This window comes from Salminus brasiliensis, chromosome 12 (genome assembly GCF_030463535.1).
Source record: "Salminus brasiliensis chromosome 12, fSalBra1.hap2, whole genome shotgun sequence".
Classification (NCBI taxonomy): Eukaryota; Metazoa; Chordata; class Actinopteri; order Characiformes; family Bryconidae; genus Salminus; species Salminus brasiliensis.
In genome coordinates, this window is record NC_132889.1 from 29,113,506 (window position 1) to 29,130,027 (window position 16,522).

The window sequence follows — 16,522 nt, forward strand, 5'->3', positions numbered from 1 at the left end:
GCTACAGAAAGTACAGAGGTTTTGTTCATTTGGCCTAACAACAGATAAGGAAGTAATATTAGAGAGGCACCTGAACTTGACCGATTTCCCCATGTCCTGTCCCAGCTTTGGGATGTGGTGTCCTAATTCCGAAGCCTCTTTTTGTCCCTCACCTCTAGCTGTTCAGTTGAAAGGTGTAAGGTATAAGGTGACAGGATATGAAGGTTCTGTATCGTAGTGGTGTTTATGTTTATTCATATGGTAAAACATAAGAACTAAAATAATCAAGAAGAAATAGATATAAATAAATAAATAAAGCAGTGCAGCCATGGCTGTGAATAATGAGCATACAGAGTTGAACTTTTTATTCGGAGCAATAGCACGGAGCACAGGGAACGCAGACTCACTGAGCTTGGCTTAGGGAAATGGAAATTGAAAATGAAATTGAGAAGGGAGGGCAACAACCCCGTTATACAGCAGAGGAAGGGGGGGGGTGGGTTATGGGGGAGATTTGGGAAGGCAGTCACTGTGTTCTTAGCTTTTCCCGACCGAGGTTGTTGAAACTTCAAGCTTATCGCAGTTTGGTGGTGTTTTATCTGCTTTGTATGGTGATAAAGCTGTGTTGTCAGGGCATGTTGTCTGTTGCTTGGTAATAGACGTAATTAATTGCCTTGGCGGCTCTTAAATTGGGTCTAAACATGGGATGTATCTAAAATATAGCTATTTATTTTCACCTGCAAGAATAAGGTTTTTTTCTGAGATGGACAACTCAGCCAGAAGCCTTTAGAATCAATCAATTTAAACAATAACTGTGTTGTGGTGAGGAGTGAGGTGGAGTGGTCATTAAACATGCTGTCTTCACTAGTTAAAAGAAGTAATGAAAGGATGAAATGATGATTGTGCAGGTGTCCCAATAATTTAGTCCATAAAATGTGTATATTGTGTCTGCATGTGTGTGTGTGTGTGTATGTATAGTGGCTGAAGTTATTGAGGTTATTGATTTCTGACAGTGGCTTGTAAAGGCAGTGTGAACAGTTTCACAGGTCAGTTATAAACCTGCCCAAATGACCAGGATTATAAGATCCTGGTGAGAAGTGATTGTTCTCACGTGGTGTGGTTTGTTCTGAGGGGGTTTGTCCAAGTTGGATCTTTCCTTGACAACAATCTAAACCAAGGAAAACGCTCCAGAATTAGAAACTCGTTACTGATTTGGAGCAGAGCAGACCAACTGTAGGTGTGAAAACATCCTTAGAAAAAAAAACAGGATGATCAATTAAAAAAAACTAAAAATTAAAAAAAAGAAAAAAGAACACAGAGAACAGAACAGTAATTGAGCTCTTAATTTTTTGGCATAATGTGAATCTGTTCTTAATATTGTTACTATTGAAATATTGTTACTATCAGATATATATATATAAACCTAGTAATTGCATGGGTATGTGTGTCAATATTTATCCTGTCTATGTCTTGTGAATTATTAGCCATTAGTCACTGTCCGTGTGTGTTTTCTGTGTGTGTAAGAGAGCCCATAGTGATGAATGAAGTGTCTGAAGGTGTCTGATGAAAAAGGCTTTCGATTAGCAGGCTTCACTTCCTCTTACAGCCCTGACGTGCTTTTAGCTCTGGCTGTAATCTGTTGTTGTCAGCCGAAGCTAAAGTGTGTGTGTGTGTGTGTATGTTTGCTCATTTTTGTTTGTGTGTGTGTGTTACCGCCGATCATCAGGGCCTATTTACAGAGTGGAGCGATTGTTAGCTGCTTTGTGAACATTATTATGTTGCCACCAAGTGAGTTCCTGTTGATTAGTTGACAGTTGCGGTAGACATGATACAAATACCATTGAAAATGAAGTTGGGAAAATAGACAGCAGGCGACACATGACTAAAGACAGACACACACACACACACACACACACACACAATGATGCGTGTGCATGCACAAATTAATTGCCAGGAAGTCTACTGTAATTTAAATTGCAAATGGGCACCAACTTGTTCCCCAACTTTGAGTGATTAATATTTTATTGTCTCACTGAGTGAAAATGCCACCAGTGTTTTTCATCAGACTCAAATAGGACAAATGAGAGAGAGACGGAGGGGGAGGGGGGGGCGTGGGAGAGAGGGGAAGAGAGAGGGGGGGGGCGTGGGAGAGAGAGGAGGGGTAGCCGAAGCCCAGTTGTAGAGTAGAATTGTTGGACAATGGAATTGATGACCTCAGTAGAGCTGGTGAACCTGGACCATAGGAGGTACGGTCTGTTGGACTGTTGGAGGTAGGAGTGGACAATATAGTATAGTATAATATAGTATCGCAATACTTGAATACAGTTTCACGATACACTACAGGTCAAAAGTATTAACCTCCTCCCCCAGTTTAACCAGTTTTTAGATATTTAAACAGTTCGTCCCAGTAAATCCCTTGACAGTGGGCAACAGCAAGACAATAACAGCTAGGGGTTTAAAAAAAAAAGAGAGAGAAGAAAAGTTAAAAGTAAAAAACCCATGTTTAACCCATTTTTGGTGCTGTTTACACTACATGTCCAAAGGTTTGTGGACACCCCTTCTAATAAATGCATTCTGCTACTTTTGCACAAAGTTACATACATGCCTGGTACTGATGCCAATAGAATAGGACTTTCTGGAGCAAATAGACATGAACCCATTGACACCATGTCTAAAGCTGGGCTAGAGGGGGGTGTAAAGTCTCCAGCATCGAGCTGTGGAGCAGTAGAATGGTGTTCTCTGGAATGATGGTGCTACATTCAGCACTTTTGGGATCAGGTGGGGAGTTAGGATGAGGTGGGTGGTGATCAGCCCACATACTGCCCTCACGTGTTGCTGAATGCAGTCAAAATGTAGTAGGAAGCCTTCCTAATGGACTAATATGGACTAATTATGGACTAATAATTTAGTCCATAATGTTTATTATAAACCATTTAAAATGTTTATAAAGAACTGTCTATAGAAGGTTTTCCACCTGTGTGAAGAACCCTTTAACCAAGGAACGAACCAGTCAAGCCTCCAGATGGTTGTTTGAGATGTGAATGAGTGTATTTACAGAGTGTCTGGAGTTATTGATATTGGAGGTTATTGATTTCTGACAGTGACCTGTTAAGGTAGTGTGAGCAGCAACAGTAGCACAGGTCTGTTATAAATCTCCTCAAACTACCAGATTTATGAGATCCTAGCGAGACGTGCTGCTTTTCAGACCTATTTCTTAGTAACTTCTGTAAATGAAACTGTCCAATGGGCACTCAGACACAGCGAGAGGCAGAATACGAGTTTCTATAACTGGTGGATTTGTGTGTCCATAATCTGCCTCTCTTCTGCAATTGGTGGACCTTGTGGGTCTGTCTGTGGTTGTGTGTGAAGCTGACCAATGCCCACTCAGAAATGTCTTCTTCCTCTCGCTGTTAAAATACCATTTTATTCCACTACTTGTGAAGCTGAGACTCTGGTAAACTTATTTTAAGCACCAGAACAGGTATGATTTTACAAAAATATGAAAGTCTGACCTCTGTTTTTCAGGTTTAGGGTCAGAGTACCTCTCCACACAGCGTTCTAGGTCACATATGGCTCATTATTGAGAGAGCTGAGAGCCACATGTACCTGTGAGGCCTGTAGGGCTCAAATGGTCAATCGGTTATCAAAATAAGTATGACAGCAGCTCTTTATCAGTGATCAAATCCAGGGAATAGAAAGTTTTCTCCGAGTGTTAATTAAACTCCGTGAGCATGACTGTAAAGGTATGTAGGTACAGGGTTCAGTTGCTCTGTGGCCCTTTCCACTTTTCCTCTCAAAACTTTAGAACTGACCTTTTTTCTCTCCGCTTGCAGACCATCCAGCCTCCATGTGCTAACTGCTATTCTTCCTCCACTAGTTAATCACCCCACCTGCCACCACATCACCACCACCACCCCCACCACATCTCTGTTGTGCCGTTCCCTCTATTCTCTTCCCGCTTCTTCTTCTTCTTCTTCCTCTTCTCCTCAAACTTGTTCTGTAATTTCTTGAAGGTTCCACCAGGCCGTGATCTATCCTTTCAATCAGACGCTAATTAAAGAAAAAAGGAACGGACTGTCCCTCGCTTCCCCGCTTGCTGGCTGAGGGAGGCGCGGGTTGAGTGACAAAGGCGAGAGAGGAGAGCACAGAACAAGGGAGCCGGAAAGAAAGGAAAGATGAAGAGGTGATGAGGTGGCTTCAGCTTTGCTTTTTTTACTCTTTTTTTTTTCTCTCCGTTCCTCCCTGTGCCGATGAGAGACAGAGAGGAAGTGAAGTGTATTAGTTTGTTTTGCATGTTATTAAAAGTTCATGCCTGAAGCGCTTCATGACGGGGCTGATAATTAGCTCGTGAGATGAATCAGTTGTTTTAGAACAGTTAAAAAGCCCAAACTGTGACTCTCCAGGGCTGGTCTAGTCTGCTAGAAACAGCATCAGGATGAGCTTTACTGTGGTGAATGAGGTTACTGTGGCATCTTTGGGCATCGGTTTGTCATAATGTTGACCAACCGTTTTGACCGCGTCAGTTCATTGGAATGAAAAAAACTGTCCGAACATGCTGTGCTTCAGCTCATACTGAGCACTTGTTGGACTTCTGTTTTTGAGAGAGTTTCCTAAAAGCCTGGTGCAGCGCAAACATACAGTGAGATTCAGTGAAAATGCTGATTTTCATTCTTTTGTGATTCATACAAATAGCATTACAAATGATCAGCCAAGCAATTGAAGTAAAAAGTCCAAAAGAATTTGTATTTTATTTCTTTATTTTTATTTTTTTACTTTGTTTTTAGTATTTAAAAGGTAAAGGTGCACGTATTTGTCACTGTACAGCGAAATGTGTCCTCCGCATTTAACCCATCTGGTAGTGAACACACACACATACCTGTGTGTTAGGGGCAGTGAGTACACACACACCCAGAGCGGTGGGCAGCCAACTCCAGCGCCCGGGGAGCAGAGAGGGTAAAGGGCCTTGCTCAAGGGCCCAACAGTGGCAGCTTGCCGAGCCCGGAATCGAACCCACAACCCTGTTATCGATATCCCGGCGCTCTAACCGCTGAGCCACCACTGCCCCTAGCCACCACTGAATCTTGAATTATTTCTTATACATTTTTATCATTTTAAAAAATCCGTTTTTTATATTCAAGGTTAAAAAAATAGCAACAGATTTTGAGTCGAATCTTCAGTCTTCAAACGCAGACTGAAGACCCAGCTCTTCCTTGGTAGAGTACTTGGACGAAGAGTAGAGTACTATGGTCTCCTTATTGACTTGTGTTTAGTAATGTCTAAGCTTAGAGGTACATTTGAATTAGTAGTCTATTCAAACTAGCTGAGGTTACTCTTGAGTAAACAGTGAAGCACTTTTGTAAGTCGCTCTGGATAAGAGCATCTGCTAAATGCCTTAAATGTAAATGGATCTTATATTTTCTGACTCCACTGTATACAGCTACCACCTGTTGAGAATGTGAAAATCCAAGATTTTCGGGCTGTCACTAATGACTATTTTTCCGATTAATCTAGCGATTATTTTTTCAATTAGTCGATTATTCTAAGCAAATATTGTCCTCCTATCTAGGAGAAATCCTTCCCTGAGTCGTAGAAACATTTACTCCAACAGAAGCAGGATAAACACTTTTTTATAATGCCCTTGATTTAAAAAGAAATTATGATTGAGCATATGTCCCAATAATTTAGTCCATAAAGTTAATTATAAACCATTTAAATGGACATGTTGTCACTAATGACTATTTTTCAATTAGTCGATTAATCGAAACAAATATTGTCCTCCGAATAAGTTAAATTGAGCACAATTCCTTTCATTTTCACAAAACTCTAAATAAAGGTTTACATATTAAGTGCTGAACAGTACTTCAACAGAATGCTCAGCAGTGCGGTGGGGTATTTATACCCCTTATTAAAGTGCATGTAATCTAGTGTATTCGTGCTGTTCCCAACACAAGGAAATGTGCTTAAAATAATGGCTGAATAATAATGGCTAGATATGGTTTTATATCCAGACATGCCCAAAGTGCACATATATCCAGACAAACCCAAGCCCAAATACCCCCCTGTGTGTGATCAGGGAGTCTGTTTGGGTCTATATATTTTTTAATAATATGAAGAACTGAAGTTAATAAGTGCTATTGGTCATTTAAAATGTTGAATGTATATAATTTTATGGTGAGATTAAAGTTAGTGTGATCTCCGGACACCTCCTTGTACCTTTACCCTCACCTAGTTATAAATGCAATCTCAAAATGCCTTTACATAGAAACGCTGGGGTCTGCATCCTTTGTTGGTAGTTTGTACTGAGCAGGAAAGAGCAGCTTCCAGCTCAATGTTTGAACAACTCCGAGAACTATATTAGGTAGTTTTACATTTGATTTTACTGCATTTTTAAACAGGTACTCAGTTTTATGCTGTTTCTGGGTGTTCTTACATTATTGGGTTGAGTTGTTGCAGTATTGAGTGCTACATGGGTCCTAATTTAAAACAGTGACTGCTTTGATGCGTTTCATTTGGGATGGTGATGAGAAATCCGTATCGCTTTGGTGTTTAGTGTCATCCATTAGGAAACTGCAGTGATCTTGATGGAGACACATTTCTCCTGTTGGCATTGGTTTCGTTAGATTTGATCTATGGTCGGACTTGCAGTTTGAGGCACCTGGGACTGTTGGTGTGCAATCAGACGTCACATTAAAATGACAAGTGTTAGAGCAGCATGTCTGTGCTGAGTCATGGGTTTGTTGACTTTTTGTTTTCCAGTATGTAGCTGGTGCTCTGCTGATGCGTCCTATCAACGCAATTTATTATGTAGCATTTGTATGTCAAGTATGTAACGTGCACTGCATGTTGATTTTTCAGGGCTCAGGACTAGTAGGGACGTGCATTCCCGAATGCTTTGGATATGGGATTCTTTACCAAAGTTAATGAACGGATAGCCCAAATTACAGATAAATGAAAATACAGCCAAACTGAAAAAAGTATGTTGGTCCAGGCTTACTGTTTAAAGTGATGTCATTGGTGTTGAGAGACTAAAAAAGATGAGTAGTACAGTAGAAAAAATGTTTTATTATTCAGAAGTAGTCCAGGTTTTTCATGTTGGATGAGTAACAGAGGCTGCTGCACCCAAATAGTGCAGTAATATCCAGCTTGGAATTGTGCACATGTGGCTAAATCCCAAATGACTTTTTGTTAGACATGGTTATGATCGGTTTGGGCTCCAGAAGCAGTTATTCTAAGACCTACATATTGCGCTACACAGGGAATAGGGAGACATTTAAGATTGTGCCTCTGCTCTGGGAAACTGGACGCACCTGTTAGTTTGATGATGACGGCACTTGAGACACTAATGGAAAGGAGCGCGGTGGTTACAGTGGTGATTGGGAAAGAAAAAATACTAATAAGACAAACGTTTTATAAAACACTGCTGTAGGATGAAAAATTCAATATTTTATGATAAAATGTACATGTGGAAGCTGCATGACATTGCATGGAGTGGTCTGTACTACAATAGGCAACATTACTGCGCAGAGGAATTGCTTATCGTTTACCGTTTTTGTGTATGATGTTATTTTTCCCATTATTACCATTATTCTGTTTATTATTCCTTTAGAAATGGGGTTTGTATGGTATCTTGATGTAGTGTTGAATCAGTAATATATTGTTTGTTTATATATGTTTGAAATAAATAAAAATAATAAATAAAAAGTAATATACTAGTAGCAGTATTTTTTATATTTGTTACTTTCATATTACTTAAGAAAATCTAAATTGACTTGCTTAGCTATTCAGACTTAAATACATTTTCTTAAATACATTACAGTGCAAAAATGTCTGAATGTGAATGTATTTAATAGAAAAAGAAAAATGTAAATGAGAAATTCTTTAACGGTTCATCATTTCTTCAATGTGTACATCATAATCTTTATTGATAATGAGTGTTAATGATGAGACTCTCTTTCTCCCTCTCTCCCTCTCTCAGGATCTGCTGTTGCTGTGACTGTGCTCCGTGTGCTCCACCCTGCATTCCATCCGTCTTCTCTGGACAGCTTTGAACCTCAGCGTGTGCACAGATCCTAGCGGCGGCTGTGCTTTCCCAGCTCAGAGTTTGTGCCAGAGTGTGAGGAAGCGTTACTCCGAGAGTGTGTGCGAGCTTACGTGTGTGTGTGTGTGTGTGTGTGTGTGTGTGTGTGTGTGAGAGCATCGTCTGCTGGCAGCTGTAGTGCCCTCCCCACCTCGCACGTTCAAAGCTGGCGATGTCCAGGGTCCCGAGTCCGCCCCCCCCAGCTGAAATGACCAGCGGCCCTGTGGCCGAAAGCTGGTGTTACACACAGGTGGGTGTTTGCCGCCTTGTCGTATAAGAGAGGTTTTGTAATTTGTAACCTTTGTGCATGTCATCCTTTATGCTGTGTAATAGGAATAGACACTCTATAATTAAGTCATCGTTCTGTAGCAATTCTACCTTAAAATATCATCTTCAGAATCATTTTAATGCTCCACTGACTTCTACCATGACTGTCCACATGCTACTTTCACTTCAGGTGCCGGTTCTGTATCTCTCAGCGGTTTGGTCAACAAATGCACATTTATAGCTGTCCTCAAGGGGGAGCTCAAAGCGTGATTGGTATTAACAGCAGTGCGGAGAAAGTGAATTACACTCCGCAACTGTGGGGGGAGCCCAGAAACAAGAAATACTGTTTATCGTTACTGATTCTGTCATTAAATATTAATGGGAGATTGAATACAGTTCAGACAAATGCCATTATAGTGCAGCCAGTAATGGCACGTAAATACACTGGAAGGTAGTAAATAAATAACAGCCTGGGCTCGGTTTCCCAACAGTTTTCAGTGTGATGCTTGCGTTACAATTTAAAGCATCATTATGGGTCCCCCTACAGTTGGGAAGTAGAGTTAAGCCACAGCTAAGTTTAAACATGCATTTCTGGACAAGCTGAGAGATACAGAACAGTCACTGAAAGCAAAAGAAGCATGCCAACTAACTGGGTAGAGTAATAATTCAGGATTTTACATAAATATGACTCCGGGTATGTGTAAGTGTTATCCTGCCTATTCTTCCTATTACAGGTAAGTGGAGCATCACAATGATTTGAAGGTAAAAATACTACATGGTGTGGCTTTAAGTTTTTAGATGCTTTCAGGAAACGCACAGATGAGAGACCTTCACACTTTACTGTTGCTTAACTGCTCTTCTGGATTATTTTTCGCTGTTTTGTTTGGGGTTTTTACAGAATAAACAGCAAAAGGCAATGAGAAAAATACATTTTCCAAATGGTTTTCGATTTTTAGCCATTTTCTCCCCAATTGCCAAACCCGTACATATTCTCTCCCTTTAACATACAGTACTCCCGACAATGGGAGGGTGAAGGCCGACACACACCTCCTTCCACGTACCCAGCCAGCCACCACCAGGCAACCAACCCGCTGAGAGGAAAACACTGTGTGTCCGGTGGTAGCCAGCAGATGCCAGTGCCGGCCAGGATTGCACTGGAGAAATGTCGGGGGACAGGCCAATTGTGCTGTTTCGGAGGTCTGGCTGCCGACGTACTGAAATAGTGCTCCTCTGGTCATAGTGACAGCGCCTTATTCTGCTGGACCACTCGGGGCGATTCAAGCCGCATTTGTATGTGGTCTCAAATCTGAGTCAAATTACATTTCTGGAAATTTGATTTCCTGAAAATGCCAGGCTAAATGCCAGGCTACAGCAGCTCTTGATGTCAGAATGTGCAGCAAGAAAGTTTGTGGTTCGCACTGACTTTTTCTCGCTTAAACACACAGCTTTCAACAGCATTTAGGTCTCATAATCCTGGATGCCACGGCACCTCATGGACCTGTCTTGTAACTCACTTGCTCACGTTTAGCAGGCTGAATATGTTTCATGTGAGAAGCTGCTGGTACTCTGACCGTTTTTGGTGCTTTGCATGAATGATGCAGTGTTCTGGAGTTCTGTGGTTTTACAGTAATTGTACAGTTACCTTATAGAATTATAAAAATGTCTCATAATATTGGTGGAAGAGTCTATTAGCTAATGATGTCTTCCCACCAGATCTCGTTCTGTCCTTTTCTGTTAATGCTGTAGTTAGTAAAACAAAATAGGATCAGATAAAGATCACTCCTCATAAGCATTACACAGCAGTACTGCAGAGTTTAAGCTCTGCATTTAACCCACCCGTAGCAGCAAACACACACACACACACACACACACACACACACACACACACACACACACACACACACACACACACACACACACACGCACACTAGAGAATAGAGGCAGTGAGCCTGCCTCCCGGGAACGGTGCTCAGTGCCCGGAAACACAATTGGGTCAAGCCGTGAATGTTAAAGGAGGAGAAAGTGCTGTTCCTTCACTCTCCTGTCCCAAACCAGCGACCTTCTGGTCCCATGCCTCTTTCTCTAACCTTTAAGCCAAGGCTAACTCCCGCCCAGCTAGGAAAGCCAGAGGCCAAACGGCAGGTCAGCCATGCGATACGACGCTCCTCGAGCAGGGAGTGGTGTTGAACTCACAACCTTGTGATCACTAACCCAGTTCTCTAATCACTGAGCCCCCACTGCCCAGTTCAGCTGTGTATTACTTAAGCGACAGTGCAAATCCAAGCTCAGTAGTGCAACGGGTTAGCTGGTTGATGCTAGTTTATACCAGTATGCCACCACTTATTTAATATGAGCTTCAACGGCAGGAACAGTTTGCCGATTTCTGCGTCCATTTCCAATAATATTTCCAGGCATCAATTTTTCACGCCCATCCCTACTGTGTTACTAAAGAGTTTTCTTTATGAACAAAAGACCATATGAGTGTTTATGTTTATGAATATGCCCTGGTGTTTATGTATAGCAGTAGAAATTGGAGCACTGCAGCACACAGAAGGGTTGAGACCAACAGGCATGTCGCCTCCCTGCTCTTCTCCCACCACCCTGCTTCCTTCATAAACTAGTGTTTGTTCATTACCTTTTTTCCCCCTCTTTCACTCTCTCACCCATTTGTTTCCATGGTGCATCAAGATGAAAGTCAGTTTTGATGTAGCCGATTTTTGAAGTCTTGGCCATCATTTACCTATATATCAAATGAAAAGAAAAGAGATGGGACACAGATGCATGAATGTGTGTTTTGTGTGTGTGTGTGTTTATGTGCCAGATCAAAGTGGTGAAGTTTTCCTACATGTGGACCATCAACAACTTCAGCTTCTGTCGGGAGGAGATGGGCGAGGTCATTAAAAGCTCCACCTTCTCTTCAGGTGCCAACGACAAGCTCAAATGGTGAGAAGAGCCCCAGTATTCCACATGTCGTTGTTTTCTTAATCCTGTTAAGTGCAGACCTGGTCAGTTATTGATCCTCAGACTTGGTTTACCGGGTGTGGAACGGACTAGTCACCGTTACGCAAAAATCTCTGCTTTTGCAGTTTTTTTTTTACGTTTTAACGCAGCCTAAATCTGGCAGATGTACTTTACATTGCTTAGAATTGTCATGAGAAATTGACCAATAAAAATGCTTCAACATTAAGTCTTTTTACATTGATTCTCCTGTAAAAATGCTATTTTTGAGATTCACGCTTTTTGCATGACAGCAATAAATTATTAGATTAGACTGAATAAAAAAAAAATATATCACACAATTAAAATGTACCTTCTTGGTCGATCAGCCAGCATTAGTCAGCAGTTTAAATTATGATAATGCACAATTTAAAGTATACTCACACTGTGTCGTTGCTCGTCACCCCTCCCCACTCCCCTGCTGGTCAGTGCTCACATTGTGCTTTACATCCCAGACCCGAGTACGCTTACATAATCACAGTATGACTTTTTGGGGTTAAAGAAAAGCGTTGCTGCCAGATCTATGTCACCTGTCCAGTTTGGGCTGCACATGCAGTCCCGTATTCGGAACCTCCTCAAGCAGGCCCGGGCACGGTTCACTGTACTGTGCTTAGGCACAGTATGGAGCGATCACACTACTCAGACGAACCAGGCTTTAGTGGGGAAACGTGCTTGGGCACAGTGCAGATTGCCTAGTGTGAGTACACTCCTAAATTGTCCCCATTGGTTTCAGTAGGAGCCTGATGGACACTTTTAGGGTTTTGGGTGTTATTGTTCAGGTTCATTTGAATTGCTTGCCAGTTGTTTAACTTGATCACTTGGTTACTAACGTAGTTGACTGTGACGGCCCTAAACTGGGCCAGAAATGACTTCTTGGCCTCGGTCTGAACTTGCACTAACCATGGCCTTCTTTTCTTCTCGCTGTGTTGCAGGTGTTTGCGGGTGAATCCAAAAGGGTTGGACGAGGAGAGTAAAGACTACTTGTCTCTCTATCTGCTCCTGGTGAGCTGTCCCAAGAGCGAAGTGCGTGCCAAGTTCAAATTCTCAATCCTAAATGCCAAGGGGGAGGAGACCAAAGCCATGGGTGAGTCGATACACTGGGCCTGAATCATTTATAGGACCCAAAACCCAGATCAGAACTTCATTATCACGGCTTTCAGCTCTAGATTTTCTCTCTATGAGTTCATATTAATCAATTGTAAGTGTGAGTAAATGTTAAACATCAGCAGTCTGCAAGGAGCGTTAAAACTCTTAAAACTCTTAAAAATAAAGGTGCAACAAAGGTTCTTTTTGGTTCAATAAGGAAGCATTTTATCTAAAAGAGATATGATTCTGAAGAACCTTTAAATGAATAGAGCATTTACATCCTCTTCTATAACCCTTTTAAAAGGTTCTTCAAACAACTCTCATGTACAAAACAATTAGCATTGCTCAAAGAACCTGTGTAGAACCATTATTTTTAGGAATGTATTAATGAGAAGTGGTCATCCTGTCACTGGACCATGATATCATGCAGAACAGGTGGTTGACCAGCCCATTGGGCACCCAGTGTGGGAGCCGGCCAACCCAAGTGTGTAGAGTCCCGCAAATGACTGAATTGCTTTCTTGTAGGCTGTGTCCCAAACTGCCTACTGGTGTAGTAAGTACTCAAGTGTGTGGTTCAGGGTGGAGGCTTAAGGCTGCTTTAAAAAACAGGCCTGTTGACCATGATTGTCTTCCGCGGAAGACAAGCGTCCAGGCTTTTTTCTGTCCTGGCACCAAAGTGGTGGAACGAGCTTCCCCTGGGTGTCCGAACGGCCGAGTCGCTCGCTGTCTTCAAACGCAGACTGAAGACCCACCTCTTCAGAGAGTACTTGGACGAATAGTTCTATGTTCGCCTTATTGTATTGTGTTTAGCAATGTCTAAGCTTAGAGGTATCTTTTGAATTATTAGCCTATTCTAACTAGCTAAGGTTTTCTTGGGTAAATAGCAAAGCACTTTGTAAGTTGCTCTGGGTAAGAGCGTCTGCTAAATGCCGTAAATGTAAATGTAATTTTCATATTATTCCAGCATTATTTCAGCAGTGGTTTGTTTGTGAATAAACCGTGTCAAACACCAAATGTTGTTAGCTTCTATTAGACTAAGTGGGTGAGGACAGGTCAAAGTGTTTAGATTGTGGGTGGTTGTGGCACAAGTAATGCAGATTTTCTGCATTAGGGGGATGAAATTATGCAACCCCATGCAGATGTCTAGTTCAGAACATCCTGACGGTCCTAGAGCTTTATTCCTACAACACGCATAGTTCCTTCATTTGCATTTCCATTAGGGGGGAGGACGTGGGTATATAGTCACTGCTTGGGTGGGTTGAACCCCTCCCATCTGCATTACTTTGTCTTTGGATGGGAGTGTATAGACTGTTTCTGTTGAGTTGATTGAGTTGATTGAACTGTTTCTGTAAACGTGGTTAGCTGGTTTTGACTGTATGAGTGCGATGACTTATCGAAATGGCAACTAATGTAATAGTCGATTAGTTGGTGGCGTCATCACGCATGTTTCTCATGGGTAAGTAGGAAAGGTTTGAGGCGCATCACCAAATTATAGCCGTAAGAGTGTGGAATACAGTTTTACTGCTGCTGTTGCTTTTCACAGTAAAACTTCCCTCAATCTGGATGAAAAGCATACATACCGCTACAAAGCCAGAAGGCAACACGGCCACGTATCTCCAGGGTCATCACTGTGGAGTGTGAGTGGAGAGTAGAGTTATAACTTTGAGGTGTGGGAGTTTTATATGGACATGGACTGAGCATAAAAAAGGAGAAATCAAGTAAGTCAGAGACGTTAAACATGAAATGATGTATGAATGGGAGTTCTTGTAACGCTCAACATGGTCTGGTTAAAAATAAATAAATAAAAAAAATCAGGTTGCCAATCAGCTTGCTGGTTACAAGTAAGGTCCGCCCTTCCCCAAAAAGAGCAACCATAGAACTATTCATCCAAGTACTCTCTGAAGAGGTGGGTCTTCAGTCTGCGTTTGAAGACAGCGAGCGACTTGGCCGTTCGGACACCCAGGGGCAGCTCGTTCCACCACTTTGGTGCCAGGACAGAAAAAAGCCTGGACGCTTGTCTTCCGCGGATTTTGAGGGATGGTGGGTCGAGCCGAGCTGTACTTGAAGCTCGAAGGGCTCTTGGTGCGGATCGGCTTTTGACCATTGCCATCAGATACGGAGGGGCTGGTTCGTTCTTGGCTTTGTAGGCCAGCGTCAGGGTTTTAAATCTGATGCGGGCAGCTACAGGAAGCCAGTGGAGAGAACGCAGCAGTGGAGTGACATGGCTAAATTTTGGGACATTGAAGACGAAAACTTTCCCAATATTCCCAATATTGAGCCAGTCAGCTTGCTGGTTACGCTGATACGCTAGTTTTTGTGGCTCTGGCCAGACCATGTCAAAATAAAAGTCACTAATGCAAACATAGCAGAAACACAAAGTACTTTCAGACTGAAAGCTAACATTACTGTCTCACATTTCATTGCTAATCTGAAAAAATATTTTATTGTTGCTAACTCCACTGCACATCCTCGTGTTTTAATTTTTGACAGAAAAAGGATATCGGAATTCTGGATATTGATTCTTGATGTTAGCGGAAAAGTTTATTAAAACAGTGAATTTCTGATTTCTGAATTTTCATCTTTTCATACATTCATCTTTATTGTTAGTTAGCCAATGCATAAAACAGCCTGGAACCAAATGTAAAAGCTGATGGCTACATGAGAGAAATTTGTTAATTGAGCATTTTAGAATTGGAATAATCAATCGTTTGTTTCAGTAATCGAAAGATTATTCGAATATCAAAATAGTCACTTGTTGCAGCCCTGTTTGACTGTAAGGACTGTGAATGTACAGTGTAGCTCTGGTGCAAGCCAGTGCCTTCCGTCAAGAAAATATACCAAAACGTTAGGCATTCCCATTTGATTCAGAGAAATAAATAGCTAGAAAACTTGCAGACACTATTGCTTGCTTTGAGTCTTTAAATCTGGTCATTTATGCCTTTGTAAATGTGAAGAAACCAGTGCACAATTCTGCAGGGTGGGCCATGAAAGCGGGATGCTCACCCCTCTCTGTTTATCTCTCTTTAGCACACATTGGATGGCAAGTCTTAGTACGAGTCCAAGTATAGCTACATAGCTTCTTAAGACTGCTGGGTTCATTTGCTGTAATGTAAGTGTTCTCGCTCTTATTGTGCTACGAATGGCCGACTGATGAATCAGTCAGTGGTTAAAGTTATCTGCCTGTACATTAAGTCAGTATTTGAAGCTCTCATTCAAAGGACACAGACAACTTTGCGGAGGTGTGGCGTAGTTCTCTCTCGCTCACTCTCCCTCTCACTCACGCAAGAATTGAAATTCATGGTATTAATGCAATAGCAGTGACCATCTGTATGCACTCTCCCCTCATAATATTTGATTTAAGTATAGGAAGTGTGGTATGAGTTTAGAGTTTTAATTGGTGCTGGAGCTTCTTAGACGGAGGTCTTGAGGCCGTCTCGTTTGATGAGTTAGGGGGAGTGTGTGTGTTTAATTGGGTGATATTGAGTCCAGGCTGTGGTGGAAGAGAATTGGTCAGATAAGGCCAGTTTCATGCTTTCCAGTGTTTTGTGCTGGGTTTTCTGTAGAACGGAGGAAGTGTTTAGTGTGTTTTTATGTGAGTAATCGAGTATCTGTGGGAGTGTGTGTGTGATTGAGAGAGAGAGAGAGAGAGAGTGCGGTTAGGGTATGCTCAGTTAATTGGATGTATGTCTGTTTGTTTGTTTTTGTGTTATTTATTTATTTATTCATGTTTTATTTAACATAATAATTGAATATTTTTTTTATATTTGTTTAATAGGGACAGAGACCTGAGTATAGCAAATTGCAATGAGTTGTCAGATGCCGCCACAGTACTGAGAACAGATGGAGCTTGAGTCTGCAAACATTTATTTATCATCACTGTCACGCAAAAACCTTGTTTATCCGAAGCGGTAACTTTACAGGAGAAGAGAGGAACCTTCTTAGCTTTCAATGATAGTCAATGTAAAAAGATTGAAGTCCAATTAAGGTTGGAGAATTATTATTGGCCGTGTTCATTACCCAATCCCTGTTCAAATGAATTCCCCCTTTCGCTAGCAGTGCCCCAATACTAAGGGTGTAAGGACTAGAACATCTCCTCCGACACGTGCAGACAGCCACCGC

At 41.7% G+C, this 16,522-nt stretch overlaps 1 protein-coding gene across 5 annotated transcripts in view; it reads left to right on the forward strand.

Moving 5' to 3' along the window:
- spop (speckle type BTB/POZ protein) overlaps window positions 1-16,522 on the forward strand; it is a 112,345-nt gene that overhangs the window by 40,066 nt on the left and 55,757 nt on the right. For 3 of the 5 annotated variants that reach the window (XM_072694402.1, XM_072694403.1, XM_072694404.1), the window contains exons 3-5: window positions 7,952-8,303; window positions 11,142-11,263; window positions 12,250-12,401. In XM_072694402.1, coding sequence (XP_072550503.1) covers window positions 8,226-8,303; window positions 11,142-11,263; window positions 12,250-12,401 — 352 coding nt within the window. In that variant the 5' untranslated portion in view covers window positions 7,952-8,225. Of the gene's footprint in view, window positions 1-3,989; window positions 4,160-7,951; window positions 8,304-9,330; window positions 9,611-11,141; window positions 11,264-12,249; window positions 12,402-16,522 lie in introns of those variants that run through there. The other 2 variants (XM_072694405.1, XM_072694406.1) reach the window with 2 other exon arrangements.